This window comes from Arthroderma uncinatum, assembly GCF_011692745.1.
Source record: "Arthroderma uncinatum strain CBS 119779 chromosome Unknown scaffold5, whole genome shotgun sequence".
NCBI classification, from domain to species: Eukaryota; Fungi; Ascomycota; class Eurotiomycetes; order Onygenales; family Arthrodermataceae; genus Arthroderma; species Arthroderma uncinatum.
Genome location: NW_022983867.1, coordinates 627205 through 653761, shown reverse-complemented (window position 1 = coordinate 653761; position 26557 = coordinate 627205). Strand labels below are relative to the sequence as shown.

The following is a 26557-nucleotide window of genomic DNA, read 5'->3' as shown; positions in this document are numbered from 1 at the left end:
ACCTTGTAACGAGTCACTCTGGCTACTCGGCATATCTGGTTGTAGCGTAGAACTACCATTGAGCATAGTCACATCCGTATCGAAGTATAATATTGTCCAGGCAGTAGCATATTCTGAGTCCATGGTGTCACCTTTCGCAGCTGCCTTGGATATGTGGTTACGTATATGCATACATCCAGGCAGCTCACTACTCCGTACGCCTCCATATAGTCTTCAAGGCGATTATCGCTTAACATCAGCCCGTCCTAGTCACGAGTTAACCAGTTAGAAGATACCGAGGTCTCCAGCCGACTGACAGTAGGAACACTCCTTGTCGATATTGACTACCAGTATCAAGCAGACATTGTTGGTCGAAGTTGTGTCGTGATGATACTCATATATCGAGACGATTGATGACCGTATATCGAGAGACTCGTAGTCCAGACCAGCCTTCACGCTACCCGTAGATCCATCTATTTGAGTTTCCTCTAACGACGTCGACATCAGCCGAATTCTCTATCTTGTATCCTTGATGGCTAAGCGCGCATGACGGAGTGTCTTCTATCGTTTTGTCTCGTCTTGTCTCGTCTTCTTGTCTATCGTATTGCCTATATTGTGAGTGTGAGGCGATGAAACACCCGTCCTCGGCCGTCCAGGCAGCAGGCAGGCCAGGCCTCCGCTGCCGTCATGGTCTGGCGAGCGTAAACTTCGTATCCTGGAAGCTGCTGGGGGCGCGGTGGATCAGGTTCCACCTCAACTCCAGCTCGGCTCCCCAGGTCGAGGTAGATGAGGAGAGTAGATGAGTAGGCGAGAGTAGAGGAGAGTAGATGAAAAGACGAGAAGAGTACGGAGTAGAATAGATGAGAGTAGGTAGAGGAGTACAGTATAGTAGAAGAGAGAAGTACAGTATAGTAGAGAGAGAGAGAGAGAGAGAGAGGTTGCCTGGCGCTGGTTGGGCGGTGGGCGCAGGGCGGTTAAACCCTCTTTGGGGCTAGCGAGCTGCAACGGTGAGAGCCCAGCGTCTGTCTGCTATCTCGATCTCTCTCGTCCCGTCTTCATCTTCACCATCCTCCCATCTTCACCTTTATCTTCACCTTTATCTTCACCTTTATCGACTCTCCAGACGCTGCTCTGGTTACGCTTACCACTACGACTTACCTTTGCACAGGTGTTCTGACGCTGTCCTGGCGGTGCTGGCATCTATATCTTGCAGTCGAGCTGTCAGTCATCACCACCTGTCCTTCTCTACAGCTGCTAACATCAGTGCCCTCACAGTGCCTGACCTCATCTGTTAGCTGTGACTTGACCTGTGATATCGTCTGTTGATGTGTTGCCTGTCTCTCCGTTCATCTGCCCAGAGGAGCTCTCCGTCCGAGACCGGCCCGTAGCCTGCTGGCTTCACTCCGCCTACTCCGTACAGATATCTGGCATTCACGTCACAGCTTCCCAGTGCGTTTCCTAGCTCATCAAGAGCAATGGAGGTTGCCGTGGAACCCCAGCCAGCGCCTCTAGACCACCAACTCCCTTCCTACACCTCTCCGCCTCAGTCTCAGACTCACTCCCAGTCTCACACAGAACCACCACAGCCGGAGCAGGAACAACCCCTGCAGAATGGTGTGATGCCTCCCTCGGCTTCTTTCGTTCAGCCTCCCCTCACATCCGACACCACGACGGAAACAGAGTCCTCGGCTCCCGATCGACCTGTCGAAGTCACTTCTCCCGTATCGGTCGAGACTACGGAGCAGGCAGTTAATACTCAGGTTGTCGAAGTTACCGAGACTCCCGTTGTTGAAGTCATCGTCAACGGGGAGCCAGAACGGATGGAGACCGATGCACCAGGTGAGAGCAACGCGGTAAATGGCGGTGAGCCGGCTGTAGACGGCCAGCCTCAGGCTGAGAACATGCCCGTAAACGGCACCACCGAGCTGCAAAACGGACAGCCATCCCAGACCGAGGAGCCGTCGGAAGGGTCATCGCCATCAACTGCCTCTGACGGGTCGACGGATTCCAGCGAGTCAACGGAGCGGACGGGGGAAGACTACGAGGACGAAGACGAGGAGAATGACGAGCCTGCTTACTGGGCTGAGTACAAGGAGGACACCTCCGTGGCGGAAGGAGACGAGCTAAAGGAGATTGAGAGTGGGGATGCTGATCACAGTGCTCTTGAGTGTGAGTGTCCTTTCACCAATACTATACTTACGGTAATATCTTCACGTTACTGACATCAACCAGATGACTATATTGAGAAATCATTTTACCACGAGCAGGATGATCCTGAATACAAACCTATCGAGAAAGCCCGCATAACATGGAAAATAACTGGAGTCCGAGGGACCAAGGATAAGCCCAACAGAGCTACCATCATTCGGTCTCCGCCAGCATACATTGGCGGCTATTACTGGACATTGAAGTTCTTCCCACGAGGAAACAGCGTGGGATCGCTCAGTGTTTACCTAGAGTGCTCTACCACGCCGCCAGAACAGGATAAAGTCGTGCTTGAGACGGAGTTTAGAGTTCTCAAGGGACCCCCAGACGCTGTCCTGAGTGATATGACCCCTGACCAGGAGTTCAAACTGCCTGCAACCGTTGTTCCACCCAAGCCGTCCCCGTCTGAAGAATCCGCCGAAAAGAGCCAAGAAAAGGACCAGGAGCGGCTTCCCGAGGTTAGCAGTGAGGAAAGGACAGAGACCGAATCGTCTGGAACAACTCCAAAGTCAAAGCAAGACTTCCGCGTCTCCGCGCAGATTGGAGTTGTCCTCTACAACCCCGAGGAGCCACGCACAGGCTGGACCCAGTCCTCCTGCCATCAGTTCAACTCCCACAACTTCGACTGGGGCTGGACACACTTCCACGGGCCAGGGCCATGGAACACCATCCACCTCCGCCAACACGGTCAGCGCCAGGCCCTCCTCCGCAACGATACTCTATGTTTCGATGCCTACATCCGCCTTTTTGACGACCCTACAAAGTCTCTGTGGTGGCATTCTAGCGACTCTGAGCCGATCTGGGATTCTTATTCACTCGTCGGCCTGAGACCCATGGGAGACGTGTCTGTGAACTATTGCCAACATGCAGCCGGCTTGATTCCATGGTTACTACTCTCGCCGTTTAGAGAGCTAGTGAAGAGTATCGATGTTATGCGACATCTCAGCGATGTATCCGCGCGCCCAAAACCAGTGTGTGAGGCGCTGCAGGGTATAGTGCATGAGATGACCGCAGACAACGTGGCGTCTGTTCGGACCGAAGGAGTGCGGAGGGCGCTGAGATATCTGCTTGAGAGTTCAGGGGATGTCGTCGAGTTCTGGGAACGACTTAGACGTAGCCTACAGATCGAACTTGCTGGTACAGAAGCTGCAGAGAAGCTGGCGTCCATGTTCGATAGCCCACGCGACGAGTCGAAGATGTCGGACGAGTCCTTGAACACCCTTCCTCGCGATTTCAACAGTCGCATCCGCATCACTTCCGAAAACACGGAGAGCATCCAGTCTGGTGTCACTGAGTACCTAAAGGCTCAATCGGGCAAATGGTCTCTCCCTCCCGTTCTCCAAATCGAGCTCTCCCGCCAGAAGTTCGACAAGAAAACTCGCCAATGGAAATTCCTGGTCAACCGCGTACATCGCAATGACGAACTCGATCTCTCCGATCACGTCGACTCCGGCGTCACTGGCAAGTATACGCTGTTCAGCTTCATCGCGCACAAGGGTCATCGGACATCACGATGGTATTACCCACTCGTTCGTCCCGGTGGGCGCAATTCGCATTGGCTTGCGTTCAAGGGTGAAGACCCATATCGCATCGAGTGTCTGACCACCAAGATGGCCGTCGAGGGCTATGAGGGGCTAGATAAAGACGAGGCCGACAATGGAGAGCCAGTCAATGCCGAGATTGCAGTGGCGTTTATGTATATCCGCAACGATCTACAGTCCGAGTACTTGAGCCCCAAGCTCGAGCCATGGGTCCAATCACCTGCATGGCATCGTTATATGCAAGCTATCTCACCAGATACCTCGGCCGTGGAACCAGAGAAACCCATTCAGGTCGTCTTTTATGGTCTAAATGGAGTGTCAAAGAGTACACGGAACCCAGCAGAGGTGTATGAGATCATTAACCCTCTAACGTCCGAAAAGGATACTACAACCCTGACCGTCACTATGGGGACTACGGTTGGCGAGTTAAGAGCTAAATTGGCCGAGCATATCTCGACCAAGTGGGCGCCAGTTGCCAATGAACGAATCCGTCTATGGTCTATTGGCGCGCCGTATGAAGTCCGTCTCTTCAATTTCAGCATGGAACCCCTGGTAATTATGGGATCGCAGTTGTCTAGTCTTGGATGGAGTGCCCTACGCGTATGGGTGGAGGTTCTAAAAGAAGGTAAGTGATGATCAGTTCTTGAAACGGTGGCAATGCATACTAACTACGTTTTTAGATGACGTGAAGTACTTCTCTATACCAGAAGTCATTGAGCCACCACCAGTTTCCGATGACGTGAATGAGATGAAAGACGACACTCAAGCTCCGCCTCCACCACCTCCGGTTCAAATTGAAGAACAGCCCCAGCCAAACGAACAGACTCAGCCTCCTAGTCAAGATGAGGACGTTGAGATGAACGACGCTTCTCCCGATGCAGAAACCAACACAACTGCACAAAGCCAGGAAGCGCCTGTTCAAAATACAGAGGACCTTCCCAATGCTTCTGAGGCATCAGAGCAGGAAATGACAGATGACGTCGAAGTTGTTGATCGACCCGAGATTAACGGCGTTGATCCCACACCTCTTCCAGATGCAGATGGTAATGATGAAGCTGCCAACGAGGCCATCATCGCGTCCATCATAGCCCAAGACCTTGCGCTCTTGGATCAATCACAGGAAATGGACACAACCGAGAACTATCCTGAAGTCAACGCGGTGCCACCACCACCTCCTGTGGAAGAGACCACGGTAAACGCTGATGAAGCAACAGTCGGATCACCGAGAAACAGCGCTGAGACAGAGCGAGACACCCAAGAGCAGCCTGGCTCCGGAGACTCGCAAATGGAAGGCTCCCCAATCGTGGAACCAAACAATAACATCCCTGAAGGTGAAGGTGGAGCTGAAGCGAACCATCACGATCAGGAACAAGAAGTAGAAACGGACATGATCCGCAACCAGAAGGTTGTGGAATCGGACCTCATCCTACCTTGTGATCAAGTGTATTACTTTGTACAGGAGTTCAACGCCGACAACCAGACGATCGAAACGGTTGGAGCCTTCTTTGCAAAGTCGTCTTGCGTTGTTCGCGAGCAGGTCCGTAAGATACTAGATCTTCCGGAGGACCAGGGGTATAATTTCTGGTCTCGTCGTAAAGCCGTGGCTTCCGTCCATACCGTCTCATCAACCCATAGATTCAAGGATCTGATGAACGACGTGGGATGTATTGTTTATGGAAAGACCATTCCCAAGCGCCGGTAAGTAGGCCAGTATTAGCGCTTTTGAAGAAATCTAGATACTAACAAACTACCTAACAGACAAAATGAGCTCGTCGAGTTGGGATGCTTCCTGTCCCCTGATCGCCTACTTGAATATCTCTGGGCAGTTGATCGACAACACCCAACCAAATCTTTCACCGGCCACAAGACCATAGAAGCCATTCTAAACGGTGAATATTACTCCGGCGAGCTCTCCAAGGGCTACTACCACGGTAAAGGACTTCATGTCTCCGAAGCCGGCGATACATATTCAGGCGAATTCGTCCAAGGTCGACGCCAGGGCACAGGCGCTATCGAATACAGCTCCGGCGACACGTATACCGGCGACTGGTCTGAGGACCAACCACACGGCCAAGGGACGTGGGTCGAGCACAAGACCGGCAACAAATACGTTGGCGGCTACCGTAGTGGTAAACGCCACGGCAAGGGAGTCAGCTACTGGGAAGTAGCTGATGAGGAGATGAACCTTTGCCAAATCTGTTATACCGAAGAACAGGATTCGCTGTTCTATACCTGCGGACACGTATGTGCCTGCGGAGCATGCGCGAGACAAGTTGAGATCTGTCCCGTCTGTCGCGAGAAGGTAATCAGTGTCGTGAAGATTTTCAGATGTTAAAATGATATATCATACATCATACATCCATACAACATACATGACGGAGATATACTTAACCCCCCCTCTTACCCCTTTTATTCTCCTACTATCTAAATATCCTCCTAGATCATACTTTTTTTCTCTCTTTCCACTCGTCCCTCCTCATTTCTATGGCGCTCCGTCTTTGATCCAAGTTTATTCTAGCCCGTTTGTCTTTTTAATCACGATTTGAACGCTCGGCGCGTCGTTTCCTCTCCTTTATCTATCAACGAGATTCCCCTTTCCCCGAGTCTAGGTCCTCCTGCTTCCTTTCTGACGAATATGTTTGTTCCCTTTCCTATTTTTTCCCTCTCTCTCTCTCTCTATTTATCTCTTCACCTCTTACCTTCTTCGGTGTGTTCAAACGAAACTATCCATACTGCTTGCGATTTTCACGGCGTAAATTGTTTACTAGCACCTGACGATCACGAATATTAGTTGAATTCCTTCCTTTCCTTCCTTTCACAGTGAGTGTTCGGGTCTATAGATGTCTATATTTCCAGACGATATATTATATGTTTTTCCCTTGAATGTTCATCATAGCCCGTCGAGAATAAATTCTCCTCTTGTATTAAGGCTAATATAGCGAATAATTCTCCTGCTGATAATTTAAGATGTTGGGATATATTGCCCTAGTTGCAGCTGGCTTGTCCAGGTCTGTAGGGCCAAGTAAACAATGCAGGCCCCTCTTTCCCATGGTATTTAACTATTATTTAACTATTTAATCCCCGAAAACTCTCTAAAATACTCCATACTACGTAATATTTGCAGTTTCTCGAGAGTCGAGCTTCGAAGCATGGCCTCATCCATCGGCTCCTCGTTCAATCCCAACATCCCCGTCCTTCGCGTCTATAACTGGAACCGATGGAGTCAATTCTGGAAGAGCAAGCTTGAAATCTACCAACTCTGGCAATATGTCGACCCATCGTCCGACTCCGTTGTGGACGAATCTGAAAACCCAAGAGAGTACAGGGCTCTTTGCGACATTGCATCTTCGATGATGGACTACATGGACGCAACCTGTCAAGCGCGGATTAACTCGGCTGATAGACAACGGCTTCATGGAGCAGGGGCAGTACGTGAAATGTGGAAGATACTTCGCGATAGCTGCGATATTCTATCAAGAAAATATGAGACTCAAGTAGTCGATAAATTCCATAAAGAAGGCTGGAGAAGTGATGATACCCTCGCGACATTCACACATCGAATGCGAGGCTATTGGAATGAAATGGCTGGAGCAGATGAATGTCCCAGCGGTGAAGGAGCTGTGGTAACTCTGATAACCATGCTACCTGATAAATATTCCTTTCTACAACAACGATTGATGAGAGAGCGTCGTTTCGACTTTTTAGATGCCACCGACCTCTGTCTCGTTATGGCAGCGAACGAAGAGCCGATGGGTATCCTATCTCTTAACGATGGTACGGCAGGACGCCCACAAAAGAGGCCACGCGGTTTGGAGAGCACTTCATAACGTTGTCTCTCCCATTCTACGAGGTGCTAAGCTATCCTTGGGCGCAAGGGATACTACGCATAAGCTCTAGGGGACACTTATCTATGTTTATTAAGATGGACATGCGCCGCACATCTGCACGCTATGTGTAAGTAGCAGAAGTTATTGAAATGAATCATTTCACAGTAATGAATCTAAGGATAATGGCTCGATTAAGTAGAGATGTCGCTATGCATATGGAGGAGGGATGTATAAAACGATAAACAGAGAATGATGCTATGACGCCTTGCCGCTGTTCTCACATTCTTTGGACATGAGCTCCTCTATAACTTCTTCCAGACGCTCGCCGATGGTATAATGCGTATCGTCCCACTCGTGCAGTTCACAATGCGGCAGCTTCTCCGCCATATATCGCGTCAGCCGTATCGGAGAATTCGCATCCTTCGTCCCATGCCATATCCGAATCTTGTCGTACTTGACATCTTCAAACCGAAACCCCCAATCCTTCGACAGCAATTGCGCCTCATGCACGAATCCACCTGCACCCTGCGCAAACCCTTCAAAGGCCATCTTTAATATGTTCTCTCTGCTCCCTTGCGTAGGCGTCTTGTCATCTTCCTTCCTCATGCTCTCGATCCAGTTATCCAACCACCTCGTCACATAGCCTGTTGTCGAAACCCATCGGAGAGAACCGACTAGCATGTTTGATATGCCTGTCAGTACCCAAGGGAAGTTATTCGCTGCCACGCCCATCATTCTCGATGCCAAGGGTACGTCTTGGGTGCCAGCTACCCATGGCCCTGCGCCGGCAAGGACACCGACGGCGGAAAGAGACTCGTGTGGTAGGGAATGGGCACAGGCGACTGCATACGGCCCACCACCGGAGCCGCCCAGGATAGCGAAACGGGATATTTTGAGATGGCGAGTTAGATCTTGAATGTCGTTGGGCCAGTCTGTTATGCGGCGCTGGGGCTGGAAGGTAGATATGCCGAATCCGGGACGGTCGGGAGCGATGATGCGTAGTCCATGGCGCTTAGCGATCGTGTCCGTCGCAAAGCCCTCTAGTCGTGACGACGGCCATCCGTGGAAGTATAGGAGCGGGTAGCCGGTCGGGTTGCCGTATTCAGTGTATCCTAGCAGACGGCCATCACGGAGAGAGACGGTTTTATCTGTGAACGCCGCCAGCGTTGGGGGTATAGTGGCCGTGGTGGTTGATAGGGAAACGGGCAGCCTTGGAAGTGGTGTCTTCATGCTCAGTTCATGCAATTAACAATGTTGTATAGATAAATCTGTCAGTGATATCTGATGAGATGATATCTCGAAAGACGGCTCTCAACCGGTCCTTCGTCCTGTTTAAATATCCCGTCCTCTCGAAATTCTCGTCATGGGTTGTATATGGCCATCGCCAAACCCATGGTCAGCCATGCGTTCATGAACCGCCGCATGCTTCCCAAAACGGACATGACCTCGCTGTCATTGGCTTGTCTGTTCATCTCGAAATTCCGGGTGTTTGAGGCTGCGCCATCTAACTTCCAGGAACCGCCCTTGAAGCGCAGCGTTGAACTGGATATAGGTTAGTTCCTGCTTTAGCGTCTTGGTATCGTCATTCTCGCTGGAGACTATTTCTCGGACTGGTCTGTAGCGATGAATAAAATGAGTCGGATTAATAGTCATGGGGACGTTCTTCGATGTCAGACATTCATCGATGTAGTTCCGGAGTACTCCGTAGATATACTCCATAAGAGTACTCGTACATCATCCGAGAGGTCGTTATGTTCGACTGACCAACCAATAACCGATAACTACCTCCTGAACCTGTGATGGCGACAACTATAAGATGAAGGACTTAACAGCCATCTTCTATCAAGCTATGCTCTTCGTTATGGGTGAGGTTGAGTCTTGCCGGTGATAGATGCAACAAGCCGTACTCCATCTCTATCTCTCTATCCCAGGCTCCGTACTCCGAACCGAAGACACTCAGCTCACAGTCGATATATCTTCTCTTCTCTTCTCTACCTCTCCCCCTTCCTCTTCCTCTTCCTCTTCCTTTCTTCCTCTTCTCTTCTCGTCTCTCCTCTCTTTCTTGTCTTCCTTGTCTTCTTCTCCCGCCATGCCAAGCCCCTTTCTCCGGCCTCTCCTCTCGAATTTCTCCTGCCTCAACCTCGTCTCTTCTCTACAACATCAATTGAGGGACTGTATACTCCGTACGGTATACACCCCGCCGTCTGCTCCCTGCTCGATACCCCCGCCTCGTTTATATTAAATTGAAAGGCCTTATTTACCCTGCCTGATGCAGTTCTTCGGCCAGATGCTGTAAGATATCACATGTGTACCGAGGAGGCCGTGGTGATCAAGCGTTAAGCTTCAGCCATCGAGCTCTGTTTTTAGGGATGGACAGGGGTTCTCGCAGCCTCTATACGGGCCATCTCAATCTCCCTCGCCATCGCACATGATAGTGTTGCACTGCTTCTGGCTATGTTTCCGGGGTTGCGTTGCGTTTGGGACGCTAAGGACGTCCAAGTCCTGTTCCCCAGGTTGCAGGTTGCGGGGAGACGGACGGCGGGGAGGAACTGATGGCCTATATAAATACGAGCGGACGGTGCTCATAGGGGTTCTCAGGTTTCTCGATCTTCGTTGATTCTCGCCCTTTGATCCCCTGTGAACGTTGGCTATATCAGTCCAGATAATTCGTAACTCGATATCTATCCATCCGTCATACCCTCGCAAATATGAAGTTGACCTCCATCTTCACGGCCGTCGTTGCCGCTCTGGCTACCACCGTCGTCGCCTCTCCTGTCGCAAAGCGTGACGGCGCCGCGGTCGTCAACACGGTCAATGCCATCTCCCAGCAGATAACCGACCTCGACAACACCGTCAAGACCTACAACGGCGGACTCATCACCGCCATCAAGATCCAGGTCAAGACCAGCAAGCTGACCAAGGGCCTCAAGACTGCCATCTCCACTGTGCAGGAGTCCGCCAAATTCAACGACCAGGAGTCACAGGCCGTCGCCGTTGCTTTCGTCAACCTGAAGCCTAAGATCGATACCGTCCTTGCAACCATCGTCAGCAAGCAGCCTATCTTCAAGAAGGGTGTTCTCGGCATCTTCCCTCTCGACTGGCTGGTCAAGTACAACCTGAAGCAGCAGAAGGATCTCTCCGCCAAACTTGGAGACGAGACCGTCCTGAAGCTGAACGAGCAGTTCGCCAAATTGGCGCCATTGATCAATGCTGCCATCGCCGACGCGTTCACCAAAGCCATTGCTGCATTCTCTTGAGCATTCTCTTGGTAGTATTGGGGGTTGGAGGATTGGGGACTGGATATGATGGGGGTTGGTTCATGATAAGGGGATTGGTTAAGCCGTGACATGTCAATTGAGCTACGCCCTAATGTATATACAATGTCCTGTCATAACGAAAAGGAAAAATCTGATAATAATAATGTTCATGTATAAATTTGGACATAACCGGACATCAATACTTCTTAACCGTGTATGACTGGCTCTGGCCCCTCATCTTGAAAATACAAGGTCTATGTATAAGTATGACCTGGATAAGCTTAGCCAGGCGTGAAACACTCGATGTGGTACTGTCTGAAGACCGCGTGGACATGAAACGGTCATCCATCGTTATAGTATCACGAATATAGATCCAACGGCCGAGCAAACCGGCTATCCTCAATCTATACTCAATGGAAAGAATTAAGTAAATATATTTATTTCTTGCGTAAACCAAGGCAAGGAAGACGTCAATTCTCCTCTGAATGAACCGCCCGGCTCGAAGAATACTGCCTGTTTCCGTCATTAATGTCATCACTACCATAAAGCACCTCACACACCCCACCGATGGGAATGTCCATAACGGCATCAGTCCCTTCATTCCAGACTTGGTCCCACGGTATCCTTTTCTGCGAGCCCATGATCTGCGCCGTTGCAGAGTCGGGGTTCATCTTGCCTGAACCACCCGGTCGACGTCGTCCTTTGCTATCAATCACGGCGATATTCGCTGCATCATCGACCAGGTTCTCGATACTGTTCATTGGAAGGGTGAGGTAGCCGGTGTTATACGCTGCTAGGGCAACGTATATGTATATAAGTGTCATGACAAGGAAGGAGGGTATGGCCAGGGACCACCATCTGTTGGGATAGTAGTGAATCCCCAATTGATGCAGGAACGGTGATGGCAAAAACGACCATAGCAAATACATTACTAAATAAGAGAGTGTTAGCGATATTTATATCATTGCTGCGGAGGAGTATGTACTTACAGAATGCAATGGACGACGCTAGATATAGGACGAACCCATAATATTCGTATGTAGGGACCTTTGGGCTGGCTCGCGGCACTGTCGTTGCATTGCGCGCAGACTTCGCTACCGCGGCTTCAGTATCGTTTGGTGTTTCGACATCAGAGCTATCGGGGGTTGTAGGGCGGGATGTGGTTGCGGAGAAGGATGGGCGAAGTAGTGATGTCAAAGACGGCGAGGGCGGGAGAGGAGTAGGAGGTCGATTATAGAACGGCGGCGCAAAGGCATGGGGTAAAGAGATTGTAGACCGTAGGAACGGTCGGTCGATGGCAAAGTTATCCTCCTCCTGGGAGCTTTCTTCCTCGGACTCTGACGCTCGTGGGGAATATTGAGAGAGAAACTCTGCCTCTTCTGTGCCTCTTTCTTCTTCCTCTTCTTCCCCTTCACCGTTCTCTTCGTCTTCCTCGTCATTTGTGCCTTCAACACCCTCTGTTTTCTCTACCTCTTCATCATCGCCATCGTCATCGTCATCATCCTGGCGTGATTCGGTATCTTCCTCCTCGATATAGTCGATCGATTCCAGGTCAGGACTAAGTGGAGGGAACGGCTGGTTCGATTCCACGGACCGCACGCTTTTCGGGCTCAGGGGACACTGATCGGTGCTGTCATTCATTGAACCTGGACGGCTCGGCATTGGTATGTGAAGCTCGACTCCTTGCTTGTTATCATCGTCACCCTCTTGTTGCAAATTATAAAAGAAAGAAAGAAAGTTACATCATCGACGGCGATATAGTGCACGTGATTACGATACAATACACGATTTAAAGTGGTGAAAGTTTGGTTATACAGTATCATTACTCATTAGTCAGCTTTCAATTTAAATATTACACGCCTTTTCGCGGTGACTTCGCGATGCTCGAGGCAACAACTTCGATATCCCGCGATCTATCAAGCAATACCTGGCTGCTTTAGCTGCGGAGAAGAGACAACATGGATCCCTCGCAGCCTACAACGCCGTCGAAGGCGGCCACGGCTCCAGAGCCAAAGACACTCACTCCAGAACAAGTCCAGCGGATAGTATGCAGCCCGTGAACATATTAATGTTATCCTGATAAAGACAGGGGCACCAAGTAGCTAAGCCGTTCTCCAGGAACTAAACCGCTTGAAAGCCAAAGCCCTTCGTGAACAACGGGAAGCTGAAGCCCGAAGCCGTGGCACCGGTCCTCTCAGTGGCGGCTCCGTTGTAGCTGGTCAGAAAAGGCCCATATCCTCAGTACTCTCGCCGTCCAGAACACCGGCAACGCTTCGAGATGGACGAAATAACCCGCCGGCGACTGGCGAGCGGCCACTGGATACTATCCGGCCGGTACGGGCTTTCGCCAAATATGTAGAATATGATTTTAGCAAGATGACAGATACCAAAGGTGGATTCTTGACTGCCGAAGATGACCCTCATAATAAAGCTCTGCATTCGAAAGAGCAAGACGGGAAGCCGGCCCATATGACTCAAAGAGAATGGGAGCGGCACCAGCATCTACAGGCTGCGCGAAGGGATCCCCATGGACCTTTTGCGCCGGGGGCTACAGCACTGCCGTCTGGAGAGCAGAAGAAGTGCCGAGAGTGTGGCACCGTGGACATCGACTGGAAATGGGACGAAGTCTTCAAGTGTTCGATATGCAGTCTCTGCAAGGAGAAGTTTCCTGAGAAATACAGCTTACTCACAAAAACCGAAGCAAAGGAAGACTATCTTCTTACCGATCGTGAGTCCCGCCAGCCTGGAAATAACGTCCTATGCTGCATTCACTAACTTGACGACAGCTGAACTTAAGGACGAAGAACTACTGCCTCATCTAGAGCGTCCAAATCCGCACAAATCAACGTGGAACAGCATGATGTTGTTTCTTCGGTACCAGGTTGAGGAGCATGCATTCTCAGCTAAGAAATGGGGGTCGCCCGAGGGCCTTGACGCCGAGTTTGAACGCCGAGAAGCAGACAAGAAGCGACGAAAGGAGGCACAGTTCAAGACCAAGCTGAAAGAGTTGAAGAAACGCACCCAGTTCGAGGCGTATCGGAGGAACCGAGAAGGGGGCGGTGGTACATTCGGCGATACCCTGGGCGGCCGCAAGCGACACGTCCATCAATGGGGGCGGCCGGTAGACAACCCAGAGACCGGGATGGGCGTCAAGACCTGTGTCGACTGCGGCATGGAGGTAGAGGAGATAGTGTTCTAATAGAGTAAACAATATCTATATATCTTGAGCCTCCGGGCTTTCATTGTTCCTGCGCGTCAGGCCAACATTAATAATATCGCAGCCACCAAAGAGCATGCCAGATCGCGGCTTGGCAGGCTAGAGAGCTCGAACAACAAGCAGCGATCCTTTTTTTTGATCTCCTCGCATCGAACGCAACAGAGGCGACGACGCCGGGGATTCACTTCATCTAGGCATTGCTGCACTCACATCTCGCCTGCGGGCTTTGCCAGGGCTGATATTTTTAACGAAACTTGGACTTTTTAACGAAAATCTTACGCTCGTTCGACCTTAACCGCCAAGCGTGCCTCGCAATATAGAACTGTTTACCAGTGGTTCTGGCCAGTCCTTTTTACAAACAAGCCCGTCGTTCCCGGTATTTAATGGCCTGGCAGCCACAGTCTGCCATGGCCGGAAATGGTGGAATGGGTGGAGGGAATATGGATGCGAGCACCGGCGGAGGCCAGCCTCAGGGAACTGAATATACGCTACAGGGTCAGTCCAGCATGTTTCGGGGAGGACTTCGCGGTTCACTGGGCTTGTTGACAGGTTTAGTGGCGAGTTATACTTGAATTTTTTGCTAATATGGCTGCTCTTACAGGCGTCATGCGCTTCCTCCAGACCGAGTGGCATCGACATGAACGTGACCGCAACGCCTGGGAAATCGAGCGCGCGGAGATGAAGTCGAGGATTGGGAGACTGGAGGGCGACGCCAGGACGAGCAAGCGGATGCATGAATCTCTAGGGAAACATGTGCGGATCCTCGAAATCGCGTTGAAGAAGGAAAGGGAGAAAACGAATAAGCTGGCTGAAGGGGAGAAAGTCGAACCTGGCGTTGACCCCAAGGAAATAGCCAAGAAGAGCCTTAAGGCTCTCGAAAAGAGTATGGAGCTTAATCTCGGTCCTATATGTTTAATTTGGGGTGTTCTAACGTGGTGTTTTTCTATACAGAGCAACCGAAGCCTCCATCCGGATTTGAAAACAATGCCGACGATGAGGACTCGAATAGCCCAGACGCCCAGCATGAAAATGAGCGTGATAAATCTCGGCTGTACCTTGGAAAGTGTACTCAGGAAGTGGCCTATCATGTCATTCCTGGGTCACATCCTCCACCTGAAATGAACGAACAGGACTTAATGAACAATGACTATCAGCACCAATTGCAACGACAATCTTTAGAGGGCAGCTACCTTCAGGAACACCAGCGGCAGCAGCAGCAACAACAGCAGCAGCAACAAGCTGTACCGCAACACCTTCACCCGCAACAGCAGCAACAGCAACAGCAGCAGCAACAACAGAAGCAGCAGCTTGCCCAGTCACAGCCGCAATTGAACCACGTTAATATGGTCCGAGAACCAGAAGGCTCGCAATTAATGATGTCAACGTATAACGAAAATGGCGCCCAAGGTTTGAACCCAAGAGAATATCTTGACAAGAGATCCCAAGAGCAGCAACGACCAAATGAAGTGCCACAAGAGGAACGAAATGCCACTTATGAATTCCCCGCTAAATCAGAGGAGCCTACACAGGGAGAAAATAAATCGCCAGACGCATTTTCAGGAAAAGAGGATTTCGGAAAACCACCTACAACGAACGACATAATTGTGGACGAGGCTGAAGGTTGGAATTTCGACGAAGCACCTTCTAACGAACCCACCCCTGCTCCTGTCACACGCCGTCCGGATACAGATGCCTTTCCCAGTGCTAATTTTATCCCTCCAAAATCTCCAACCCGAGGACGTGGATCTCGGAGAAAGAGTTCTGGCGGGAGAAGACGAAGTGACGGCAACCCTGACGTTCGAGAGCTGACGGGATCGGCCGGCCCAAAGGCAGATACAACTAACTTCAAAGTACGATTTGCTTTACGTGGTCACTTAGACGTCGTTCGATCGGTTATCTTCACTGGTGGTGGAAGCCCGTCTGAGCCTGAAATTTGTACCTGCGGAGACGATGGAACTATCAAACGGTGGATAATACCTGCGACATACGGTGTCTTTGGTCCTAATGCTGCAGCCCCAGGTACCGACCTTGATGTCACCAGCTACTTTACTCACCGTGGTCACAATGGCTCCGTCACGGCGCTCGCAGCTTGTCCACCTTCCCAAAATTTCTCTAGTGGCGGTCGTGCAATTGGAGATGGCTGGGTCTTCTCCGGCGGTCAAGATGCGAGCGTCAAGGTCTGGGAGCGTGGCCGAGTCGACCCCAAGGCTACATTGGATGGCCACGTAGACGCCGTCTGGGCCATTTGCGTTCTCCCTGGCACCTCGAAATCGGTGTTCGGCGACCAATGCAACGTCAATGGTGGCCCTGACCGCGTACTCCTGGCTTCAGGCGCTGCTGATGGCCGGATCTTGATTTGGGCTATAAGTTCTCCTCCGCAGCTCTCGTCTCCACAGACTAGCTCTAGGAGAAGTGCTGGCGGAAGTAGACGGGCAAATTCCATATCCTCCGGCTCCAATTTCCCTACTTCCCCCCAACCTAGTACCGCAAGTACGACTGCATTCCACTACACGCTGGTCCATCAGATTGTCCGAAGCAACTGCGCGCCTACATGCATTAGTCCCCTATCATTAGCTGGTGTCAACTTTGTCGTTTCTTATGCAGATGCGTCTATTTTAGTTTATGATACTCGAACTGGAGAGGAGATTGTGGGAATGGCAAGCCTCGAGACCTACGATGGTACTCGCGCTACCGGTGTTAATGCCGTTGTAGCCAGCACCATCGGCTTCGACGGTACTGCTAACTTGGATCCCAACCGAGCCCTGGCAGAAGAAGAGTCCGTCGTTCATGGCGCGACTGGCACCAGTGGTGGAGTTGAAGGTGTTGTAATCAGCGGTTATGAAGACCGTTATATCAGATTCTTCGACGCTAACAGCGGTAAGATTCTCTCTCATTCCCTTCCTTTTACAACATAACTAACGCCGAATTCTCCTATCTGAACAGGCCAATGCACATATACCATGTTAGCACACCCGGCGGCAATCTCATCTCTGTCCCAATCTCCAGATGGACGAGAGCTAGTCTCTGCTGGGCATGATGCAAGTTTACGATTTTGGTCCCTTGAAAAACGAAGTTGTACGCAAGAAATTACGAGCCACAGATTAATGCGAGGCGAGGGGGTATGTTCGGTCGTCTGGAGTCAAGACGGAAGATGGGTTGCTAGTGGTGGCGGTGATGGTGTCGTGAAGGTCTTTTCAAGATAATATCAAAGACGCCTAACCGCCGCCCCATGAGGATGCTAGACAGCTTCTCCGCCAATTACCCGCTGTCTTTCATCTCCTCGCTATCTATCCCTATAATGAGTCTCTTGACCTTTGCGTGAGCATATTCGACTTGGGCTTGCTCCTTTGCAAGCTTCAAGGTTAATCTTCTTGTCCTGATGATACCCCCTTCATTAGCTCACAGCTCTGCTTTATGCCATTATTATAAGACATGAGCGTTTGTATTTATTCATGCGCTGAATTTCTCCATGCTATATGTTTCCTTGCGCCCCTTGAGAACCTTGGAGAAAATTTGTTTCTTTTGTCTCGAGATACGTACTTAATGCATTTCCTTCTTCTGCCCTTTTCCTTTTCCTTTGTCGTTTCCTTTTCCTCTTTCTCTCTACTTACAGCATCCCTTTTAACGTTTGTCCCTTTTTTATTCTTTTTCACCTCGGTGTACACTATTAACTTTCCAACATTCAAGCTTTATGTCTTCTTGATGCAACACTTTATTTGTTCAACGAATATACACAATTTATGATTTCTTGGTATTAGGTTCTCTACTGGCTGTGTAAGATATATGAATTACTGAAGAAGGATGTCATTAGGAGTCATTCGATTTGGCCATTAAAGCTTAACAGGCCATTATAAGGGTCTAGGACTATAAGCTAGACTGCCATGCAGTTTTAAACATGGCTCCCAGCCTTGCGGCTTCGCTTTTATCACCCGTTTTCTCTTGTAAGAATACTTCAAGTTCCTCCCAAAACTGAGGGGTCTCCAGGGCACCAGCCTTCGAAGGCTGCGATCCAGCGTCTGGTATGCTTTCTTTCACATCTTCTACATCCTTCATCTCCGTATCCTCCTGTGTGCCTGGTACAATAGGCTGAGTGGATTTCGAGGTAGCAGCGGCTGCCTTCAGCTCCTCCTCAGGGATAACAGTTGCACCGCCCAAGATCATAACACTAAACTCGGCATGGCTCTTCCCACTAACTATATCAGATTCGTTCGCTAAGATATCTGCGATGGATGTCCCCTGAACAGGCTTGCGCTTCCATAGCAGTTTTATTTTATCTAATGGGACTCTTTGGTCGGCATCCGTCAAATTGGTTGGTCGTATTCTTTGATGAACGGCTTCCTTTAATTCTTGTACTGTTGCAGTAGCTAGAGCCACGTTCCCGAGTTTGATATCCATCACGGGGTTACGGGCAGACTTTAGATAGACGGTTATTCCCTTGGATGAGCCTGGTGGTGCGGTGGTTTTGATCTTCTTGGGCATAGGTGGGTGAGGCGGGTCTGAGAGACGAGGTAGTGTAATCTGATTAAAGGAACAAGGGTTAGTCTATGCCAATATATGCATTGTATCTGCTGATGGGAGCTCTTACTGGGAAACGAGGGGCGAATGCTCGTGGATCAAAGACAGTATCGGCTGGCAGCTTGATGGCCTTTGAATCCAGAGAGGCCAGGAAACTCTTGGTGAATGATACCTCCGACATAACGGCAGCTTTTATCTGTCACAACTGACTGTGTAGTAGCTGAATATCCTCTATCAAACGTGAAATATACAACTGCTCAACTGCAACTGTTCGTTGTTCGGTTTGTTTAGTTGCGGTTTATCAGATAAGCTACTATATCACGTGATATCAACTAAACTCTAAAAATTATTTTTGCTTATCAGCAAAATTTCGCCGGAGAAAAAAGAAAGACGACAACCCAGGACTACAATTCAACAGCTCGACCAATTGCTTCTTGATTTGAGGGAAATCGAGGCAAGATGGGTGTCGGACGTCGCATTGGGAAAAAGCAGGGTCCTCCACAGCCGCTCGATGAATCCAAAATAAAAGGCGGTAAAAAGGTGGTTAAGAAGCGAAAAGCAGACAAAGCAGACAACCCAAATCATACTCCCCAGGGAACCAAGCGACGGAGAGGAGCTGATGATGAAGAAGAGACAAGGCCAAAAAGCGCAAAGACCAATGGCGCAAGCCCTGGGAGATCGAATGATGTGAAGAAGAAGAGTGCGAAGCCCTCACTCGCAGAGAGTGCGCCTCACAGGACCGGCAAGAAGAAGGCTCCCAAGCCGGTTGAAATATCCGAACTTGAAGGTTCTGATGAAGATTTGGATGATGAGATGCTCGACGACGAGTTTGGCGATCTAGACGGGGTCAGTGACGGGTCAGACAACCTGGACGACCTGGACCAGGCAGACTCTGACCTCGACAGCCATTCGGCGTTTGATTCTGATGAAGAGCGGCCGAGGGAGAAGATGTTCTCTGACGATGAGGATCTTTCAGATGCAGAGGAGATGCTTACGGCCGCCAATATAGAGGGTCTGTCCAGGAAATTGGATATGCAAAAGGAAGAAGAGGCTGCGCAGGCAGAACTTGAGCTGCAGGAGGCTGCTCTCCAGACGAACATTGCAGGCGACAGACCGGATGTATTTGCTGAACACGATAATCTCACAGCTGGATTGGCTCCAAACCTCCAGTTGCTCCGAACGCGCATAACGGATACTATCCGTATTCTTGGTGACTTGGGCACGTTAGGTCAACCAGGGAAATCTCGCACAGATTACACCGACTTACTCCTAAACGACATATGCGTATACTATGGCTACACACCCTACCTTGCGGAGAAGCTGTTTTCTCTGTTCACCCCGCTTGAGGCATTCTCCTTCTTCGAGGCCAACGAGTCTCCCCGACCTATCGTTATCAGAACAAACACACTTCGCACCAATCGACGTTCGCTTGCACAGGCCTTGATTAACAAAGGAGTTGTTTTGGAGCCCGTTGGAAAATGGTCAAAGGTTGGCCTTCAGGTTTTCGAGTCCCCAGTTCCCCTGGGTGCCACCCCAGAGTACCTCGCCGGACACTACATCCTTCAAGCTGCATCCTCCTTTCTCCCCGTCATGGCGCTCGCACCTCAACCACATGAACGTATCCTCGACATGGCAGCTGCTCCCGGTGGTAAAACCACCTACGCCTCTGCCCTGATGAGGAACACTGGTAGCATTCTCGCGAACGATGCCAGCAAAAGCCGTGCCAAGGGTCTGATCGGAAATATCCATCGTCTGGGATGTAAGAACACCATCGTCTCGAACATGGACGCACGAACGGCGTTCCCCAAGGCCGTTGGCGGATTCGACCGAGTGCTGCTCGATGCGCCCTGTTCTGGAACCGGCGTTATCGCCAAGGACCCGAAGGTGAAGACATCCAAGACAGAGCGAGACTTTTTGGCACTGCCACACATGCAGAAGCAACTACTGCTAGCCGCTATCGATTCTACCAACCACGCCTCGAAGACAGGCGGATATATAGTTTACTCAACATGTAGCGTTACGGTTGAAGAGAACGAAGGCGTCGTACAATACGTACTACGGAAGCGACCCAACGTGAAGATAGTCGACACTGGGCTGGGAAGCTTTGGAACTCCCGGCTTCAAGAGCTACATGAACAAGAAGTTCGACGACAAGATGCCGCTGACACGGCGATACTACCCGCACCGTGAAAACGTCGACGGGTTCTTCGTTTGCAAGCTGAAAAAGACTGGTCCCAGCCCTACGGAGACGACCCAGCAGGAACCAGGAACGGCTGAAAGTGGCGAGGAGGTCATTGATAGGACGCCCATCGCTGCGGAGACTACTGATGGCGAGGACGGCTTTGGTCCCTTTGACGAAGACGAAGACGCGCAGTACATCGCTCGCGCCGAGAGGAACAAGGCCCGTCGCCACGGTATAAACCCGAAGGCAGTCAAGGGAGGTACTAAGGAGAAAACTGAGAAGAACGAGAAGAAGAAGGACGAGAAAAAGGAGAAAGAGAAAGAGAAGAAACAAAAAGGGGCAAAAGGGAAGACTTCCACGTGATCCTTAGTCAGCCGTAATATATGTATTCGGAATACCACATACTGTAACTTTCAACTTTTTTCCGATTTTCAAAAAGCCAAAAAAAGATTTTCTCGAACGCGAAGAAAGCAACAACTTCAAGTCTCGCATCGTCCGACTCCGCCTCCTTCGTGCGATTGTTTCAGCTGCTCAGCTTCTCTTCTCCCTTTTATTGGTGTTTCGGCTGGCTGCGTTGTCTGTATACGTCTCTCCCGCCTGTAGACTGTCTCGCCGTGCGTCCTCCCACCGGTTTTAAAGGCGTCGTCACCCCTGAAAAGACGCCCAGGTGGCCTTGAAACCCATCCTCGAAATCTCCTATCCGGCTCCCCAACTACACCAATATCGACTCCACGGCCTCCATCACAGGCGCAGATACCTCTCAAGATGTCGGACCAGAAGAAAAACGACAACTACTCCATCGCCATGGACAAGATAGACGCGGACTCGTCTAGCTATAAGCCGCAGCCTCCACCGCAACCCCGACACAGCTCGGCCGGCCCCTCGGTTGCAAACAACGCAATGCTCGCAGTTATCGCCTATTGCGCATCTTCTATTTTAATGACCGTCACGAATAAATATGTCTTGTCCGGCGTCGATTTTAATCTTAACTTTTTCCTGCTCGGTATTCAGGTACGTGTCATTGATTCCGACTCCTACGAACTTCTACTGACAACCACGATTTTAGTCCGTTATTTGTATTATTGCAGTGCAGTCCTGTAAGAGCTTGGGATTCATCAACTACAGAGATTTCAACTCAGATGAGGCCAAGAAATGTACGTTCAGCCTCCTTTCGTCCGTTCTCTATGCACCGGCTAACTGAACATCGTTGCAGGGTTCCCAATTTCCCTCCTACTCATTGGCATGATTTACACCGGCTCCAAGGCCCTCAAGTTCCTTTCCATCCCCGTCTACACCATCTTCAAGAACCTTACCATCATCCTTATCGCCTATGGTGAGGTTCTGTGGTTTGGAGGCTCCGTTGGCGGCCTTACCCTCTTCTCCTTTGGTCTCATGGTCCTCAGCTCCGTCGTGGCTGCTTGGGCAGATATCACCCACACTGTCAGCACCTCTACCGTCGCCGGTGCAAGCGCTGTTTCAACTCTCAACTCCGGCTACCTCTGGATGTTGGTCAACTGTGCTTGTACTGCTTCTTACGTCCTCGGAATGCGCAAGAGAATCAAGTTGACCAACTTCAAGGATTTCGATAGTAAGTATGCTCTATAAACTTCTCATTATAACGGTGCTAATCTCTACTAGCCATGTTCTACAACAACCTCCTCTCCATTCCAATTCTCTTCGTCAGCTCTCTCCTCGTTGAGGACTGGTCCTCTGCCAACGTGGCCAAGAACTTCCCCGTCGAAACTCGCAACAGACTCTACACCGCCATGGTCTTCTCCGGTTTGTCTACCGTCTTCATCTCCTACGCTTCCGCCTGGTGTGTACGAGTCACCACCTCCACAACCTACTCCATGGTCGGAGCCCTCAACAAGCTCCCCATCGCCCTCTCTGGTCTCATGTTCTTCGGCGACCCAGTCACTTTCCCCAGCGTTTCCGCCATTGCTCTCGGATTCGTCAGTGGTATCGTGTACGCTCTCGCCAAGGTCAAGCAGAACGCCAAACCAAAGACCGGAATCCTCCCCACCTCAAACCCCCCCGTTAGTGCCAGCGCACAGAGCATGAGAGATGGATTTAAATCGTGAGCAATTAGCTGGTCTTACATGCCCACAATATCTAGCTTCAATCTCTCGCGTGGCATTGGCCTGGGGATAATGACCTTTAATGCAATCAATGGGTCTATTCTTTGTAATCTCAAGGCGTCCATTCTTCGTCCAGCTCGTCCAATTTAAAAAAGAAAGGCCGAAGGCTGTCCGGGGACGACCATCCATTCAATAACGTCATCTTCTACGCCCAGTCTCTTTTTGTTTCTTTACTTTCTTATCTTGTGGTTGACCATTCAACCGAATCACATCCTGCGACTCATAGAACTTGATTTTTTTGGCTGATCGTTTTCCCTGGGGTGTTCAATTTCTTCTTCTTTTTTCTTCTTTCTTATCCTTTATTCTTCTTTCATGCGTGGCTCACGAATAGTTCGGAATCCGCTTTACACCCTGCCACTTTTATTTATTTATTTACTTTTCAAGCTTTGTGCTAGTGACCTTTGGCACTTTTTTTTCGATATCCCCAATTTTATATACTACAGAGAAAACTCTTGGTATTGTAGTATTGTATTTATTTCCTTTATTTCTTCCCTCTTTTTACTTTTCTACTGCATTTGACGTTTCCTTCTTCTTTTATTTCAAGTGTAAACTGTTTAAAGACATGTTATTGTAAAGTGAGTAAAGGTGTCACGAATCAGACTATAATATACATAATATCTGTTGGCTCGAGATCAACACAATGAGAACCCCGGACTAGATACATATAGCTCTAACAGCCTGTTTCATAAGAGTATAGCCAACGGACAGCCTTATGAACCCCAAACCCAAAACTGTAGAACAAGATGTATCTACTTGTTACGGCGTTTCCATTTTGCTCGTTCGATCCACTTGATAGATTCTTTGGTATCTTCATGATCACGTCCCAAAAGGTCCTCGCGACCCTTTGCTGCTTCTTGAAACTGTGCCTCTGCCTCCTTATACTTCTCTTGATTATCCAAACAGAGACCAAGACAATGGGTATACATTAAAGTATCTTCGCTATCACTGCGTATCTTCTTATGGCTATTAACCAACTTTCGAAGCTGAATCTCAGCGTCTGCCCACTTTACTGGCTGACGTAGAGAAGAGTCGCAAAGGAGGTTAGTAAGTCGTAAAGAGGCTCTATGATTGCTCCCTAGAACCCCCTCATAAACTTCTGCCACTTTGAGAACTTGTGTCTCAGCCTCTCTCCATTTCTTTTGACCATATAACGAGCAGCTAAGCCAGTATATGGACTGTAAAGTGTCTGGATGGTCACATCCTCGAAGTTTTCGATAGCCTTCCGTTGCCTTTTGAAGCTGTACCTCGGCCTCTCTCCATTTTTCCTGACCACATAATGAGAAGCCAAGCCAGTTAATCGACTGCAGGGTATCATGATGATCACGACCTCGAACCTTTTTGTACAATTCTGAAGCTTGTTCAAAATATATTTCTGCCTCTCCCCATTTTTTTTGGGCATATAGAGAGCGACCAAGCCAGTGTATAGACCTTATATGTGGGGGGCGCTTATACACGCTAGTCTTCCTGTATCCTTCTGCAGCTTGTCTGAACTGACTCTCTGCTTCCATCCACTTGTTCTGAAGGTACATGGAGATTCCAAGACAGTAGGTAGAGGCAGAGTCACCGTACTGACCACGGCGTTGCCATTTCTTATTTCCTAAGAACTTCCTATATCCCTGGATTGCTTCGTTAAGGTATTTCTCTGCCTCTTTCCATTTATTCTGGTCATCCTGCAGACACAAGGATTGGCCAAGACGGTAGGCTGATTCCAGGGTATATAGATGGCCGTGGCCTTTAACCTCCTTGTAACCCCGAACTGCTTCTTTAAGGTATTTCTCAGCGTCCTTCAACTTATTCTTGTCATTCTGAAGACATAAGAACTGGCCAAGACAGAATGTAGACGCTAGAGTGTCTATCCGGTCATGACTTTGATCCTTCTTGTAAGCTTGGATAGCTTGCTTAAGGCATTTCTCTGTCTTTTCTGCTTCAGCCTGGCAATATAACGGGCTATCAGGCCGATCGATAGAACCTAGTGTACAGTGATGATCACGGCTTAGAATCTTATATGCATTTCGTAGAGCTTGTTTAAACCGCTTCTCGTCGCCCGGTACGTCACCATCGCCAGGATATAAAGAGTAACCAGGATTCATGATAGATTCCCAATAATAATACCCTCGAGTTCCTTGTTGCCTCACAAGTTCCTGGTATTCGATCTCAGCCTCCTCATGCCTTTTTTTATGAAATAAGGCTATGGCAGACTTTTGAATGGCGCCTGGAGAGAGTTGGTTCTCTGGTCCGAGGTATACATTTGGTTCCTCTGCAAGGTGTATAAATGTAGTTGCCGTTGACAGCGCCGACCCTTGGGTTTTTCCTCCCTGTGATGCATACTTAGTTGGGATATCGCGGTGGCTGCCTATGCTCTCCGGAATCAAAGTGAAGGATTCTGATGCCTTATCACACAACCCGTAGCTCTTTCCTTGTAAAGGAGTAGAAAGTTCCAGGTCCTTCCAGTTTCTCGATGCTTTAGAGGCTCCCGTGTGGTTTATGGTTGATGAAATTCTGGAGTTTGATCCTCCGTCGTGAAAAGAGTCTATGGAGAGTTTAAAACCAGCCTGTGACGATGGATAGACTTCAAAATCGCCTTTCAACGTTCCTTGGGGTGATAATTCAGATTCGAGGTTAATAGAACTTTTCATCCAGTCATGTTGTAGAGCGTCTCCCACTGTCATACGGTTTTCAGGTTCTGCCTCCAGTAGGCCCTGCAAAAATTCAAGGCCTTGCGAACTGAAACTTTTAGGGAATATGGTCTCAGGACGAGGTTTGACAGATCTGTTGATATAATCCAGTAAAGTGCTGTTCCTGGTGCAGGGCCTTTTCCCTGTTACCATGTAGCATACCGTAACACCGAGCGACCACATATCAACGGCTGAGGTATAGCCCGGGTTGCCCACCCGGCGTCCAGAATGCCTACGCATTTCAGGTGCCATGTAATGAAACGTGCCAATGCGAGTTTTTAGGGCTGTCGATTCTTCCACTCGCTTGCTGAGGCCAAAGTCACCGATCTTTACCCACCACCTCGGGCCCTTCGATACCACAAATATATTCTGTAAGGTATTTAGATTAGATGGCATTCTTCGAATCCGGTTCTAGAGCACAGCCATGAGCTTCTCACCTCTGGTTTCAAATCCCGGTGCGTAAATTTATTGGTGTGCATGTATTCAAGGCCTTGCAAAAGCTGAGCAGTGATCAGTTGGGCTTCTTTCTCGGGCAACGGCTCTCCCAAGTGGCCATTAAGGTCGGCGTGTTCTAAGTATTCCATTGTGATAAAGACACATTTTGCGTCTTCGTACCACCCGAACGATCGAAGGAAGAAGTCCTCGTACTGCAAAAATAGCAAGAAGATCAGTCAGTATGGTTGGTAGTGCGTGGAAAAGAAAAATTCCAAATTCCAAGGACAAAGAGCTGGACCTTTGGCTGGGAGAACTTTGCAATAGCCAACAGTTCGTGAGTATAATCCACCGCCTCAGAAGGCCGAGCTGACTTTGGGATCGATTTCACTGCCCGCAGCCTGCGGTCCTTATCATTGGACATGCATTCCTGTAACCAGACCTTGCCATAGGCCCCCTGTCCGATCTCCTTTATGTTCTTCCACCTTTCTTCTCTTCTCTGGCGAACGTGGCATGTGTATCCAGCACAGATATCAAACTGCAATTTGGAATCTTCCACAAAGTTTAGGGCAGATGTCATGTTGAACGCA

The 26557-nt window shown here is 49.6% G+C and overlaps 9 protein-coding genes across 9 annotated transcripts; 5 read left to right on the top strand and 4 right to left on the bottom strand.

Annotated features, from left to right (window-relative positions):
- Positions 1–1454: 1454 nt before the first annotated feature.
- Positions 1455–6060, top strand: GIQ15_06592 (MATH and UCH domain-containing protein; the record flags this gene model as incomplete). Its single annotated transcript, XM_033554009.1, has 4 exons — positions 1455–2148; positions 2212–4350; positions 4406–5423; positions 5484–6060. 4 exons carry the CDS (start codon positions 1455–1457, stop codon positions 6058–6060), a joined length of 4428 nt encoding a protein of 1475 aa, XP_033403524.1.
- Positions 6061–6874: 814 nt separating this feature from the next.
- On the top strand, positions 6875–7552 carry GIQ15_06591 (uncharacterized protein; the record flags this gene model as incomplete). The annotated part of the gene is made up of 1 exon (XM_033554008.1): positions 6875–7552. One exon carries the CDS (start codon positions 6875–6877, stop codon positions 7550–7552), a length of 678 nt encoding a protein of 225 aa, XP_033403523.1.
- A 255-nt stretch (positions 7553–7807) lies between these two features.
- Positions 7808–8782, bottom strand: GIQ15_06590 (uncharacterized protein; the record flags this gene model as incomplete). The annotated part of the gene is made up of 1 exon (XM_033554007.1): positions 7808–8782. The coding sequence occupies one exon, from the start codon at positions 8780–8782 to the stop codon at positions 7808–7810; it is 975 nt and encodes a 324-aa protein (XP_033403522.1).
- A 1478-nt stretch (positions 8783–10260) lies between these two features.
- GIQ15_06589 (hydrophobic surface binding protein B) lies at positions 10261–10809 on the top strand (the record flags this gene model as incomplete). The annotated part of the gene is made up of 1 exon (XM_033554006.1): positions 10261–10809. The coding sequence occupies one exon, from the start codon at positions 10261–10263 to the stop codon at positions 10807–10809; it is 549 nt and encodes a 182-aa protein (XP_033403521.1).
- A 470-nt stretch (positions 10810–11279) lies between these two features.
- GIQ15_06588 (meiotically up-regulated 84 protein) lies at positions 11280–12450 on the bottom strand (the record flags this gene model as incomplete). The annotated part of the gene is made up of 2 exons (XM_033554005.1): positions 11280–11740; positions 11799–12450. 2 exons carry the CDS (start codon positions 12448–12450, stop codon positions 11280–11282), a joined length of 1113 nt encoding a protein of 370 aa, XP_033403520.1.
- A 5440-nt stretch (positions 12451–17890) lies between these two features.
- On the bottom strand, positions 17891–18505 carry GIQ15_06587 (uncharacterized protein; the record flags this gene model as incomplete). The annotated part of the gene is made up of 1 exon (XM_033554004.1): positions 17891–18505. One exon carries the CDS (start codon positions 18503–18505, stop codon positions 17891–17893), a length of 615 nt encoding a protein of 204 aa, XP_033403519.1.
- A 495-nt stretch (positions 18506–19000) lies between these two features.
- On the top strand, positions 19001–21085 carry GIQ15_06586 (S-adenosylmethionine-dependent methyltransferase superfamily domain-containing protein; the record flags this gene model as incomplete). Its single annotated transcript, XM_033554003.1, has 1 exon — positions 19001–21085. The coding sequence occupies one exon, from the start codon at positions 19001–19003 to the stop codon at positions 21083–21085; it is 2085 nt and encodes a 694-aa protein (XP_033403518.1).
- Positions 21086–21487: 402 nt separating this feature from the next.
- Positions 21488–22803, top strand: GIQ15_06585 (GDP-mannose transporter; the record flags this gene model as incomplete). Its single annotated transcript, XM_033554002.1, has 4 exons — positions 21488–21733; positions 21789–21876; positions 21936–22310; positions 22361–22803. 4 exons carry the CDS (start codon positions 21488–21490, stop codon positions 22801–22803), a joined length of 1152 nt encoding a protein of 383 aa, XP_033403517.1.
- An 806-nt stretch (positions 22804–23609) lies between these two features.
- On the bottom strand, positions 23610–26547 carry GIQ15_06584 (uncharacterized protein; the record flags this gene model as incomplete). The annotated part of the gene is made up of 5 exons (XM_033554001.1): positions 23610–23869; positions 24356–25559; positions 25698–25904; positions 25973–26182; positions 26269–26547. 5 exons carry the CDS (start codon positions 26545–26547, stop codon positions 23610–23612), a joined length of 2160 nt encoding a protein of 719 aa, XP_033403516.1.
- Positions 26548–26557: the final 10 nt, after the last annotated feature.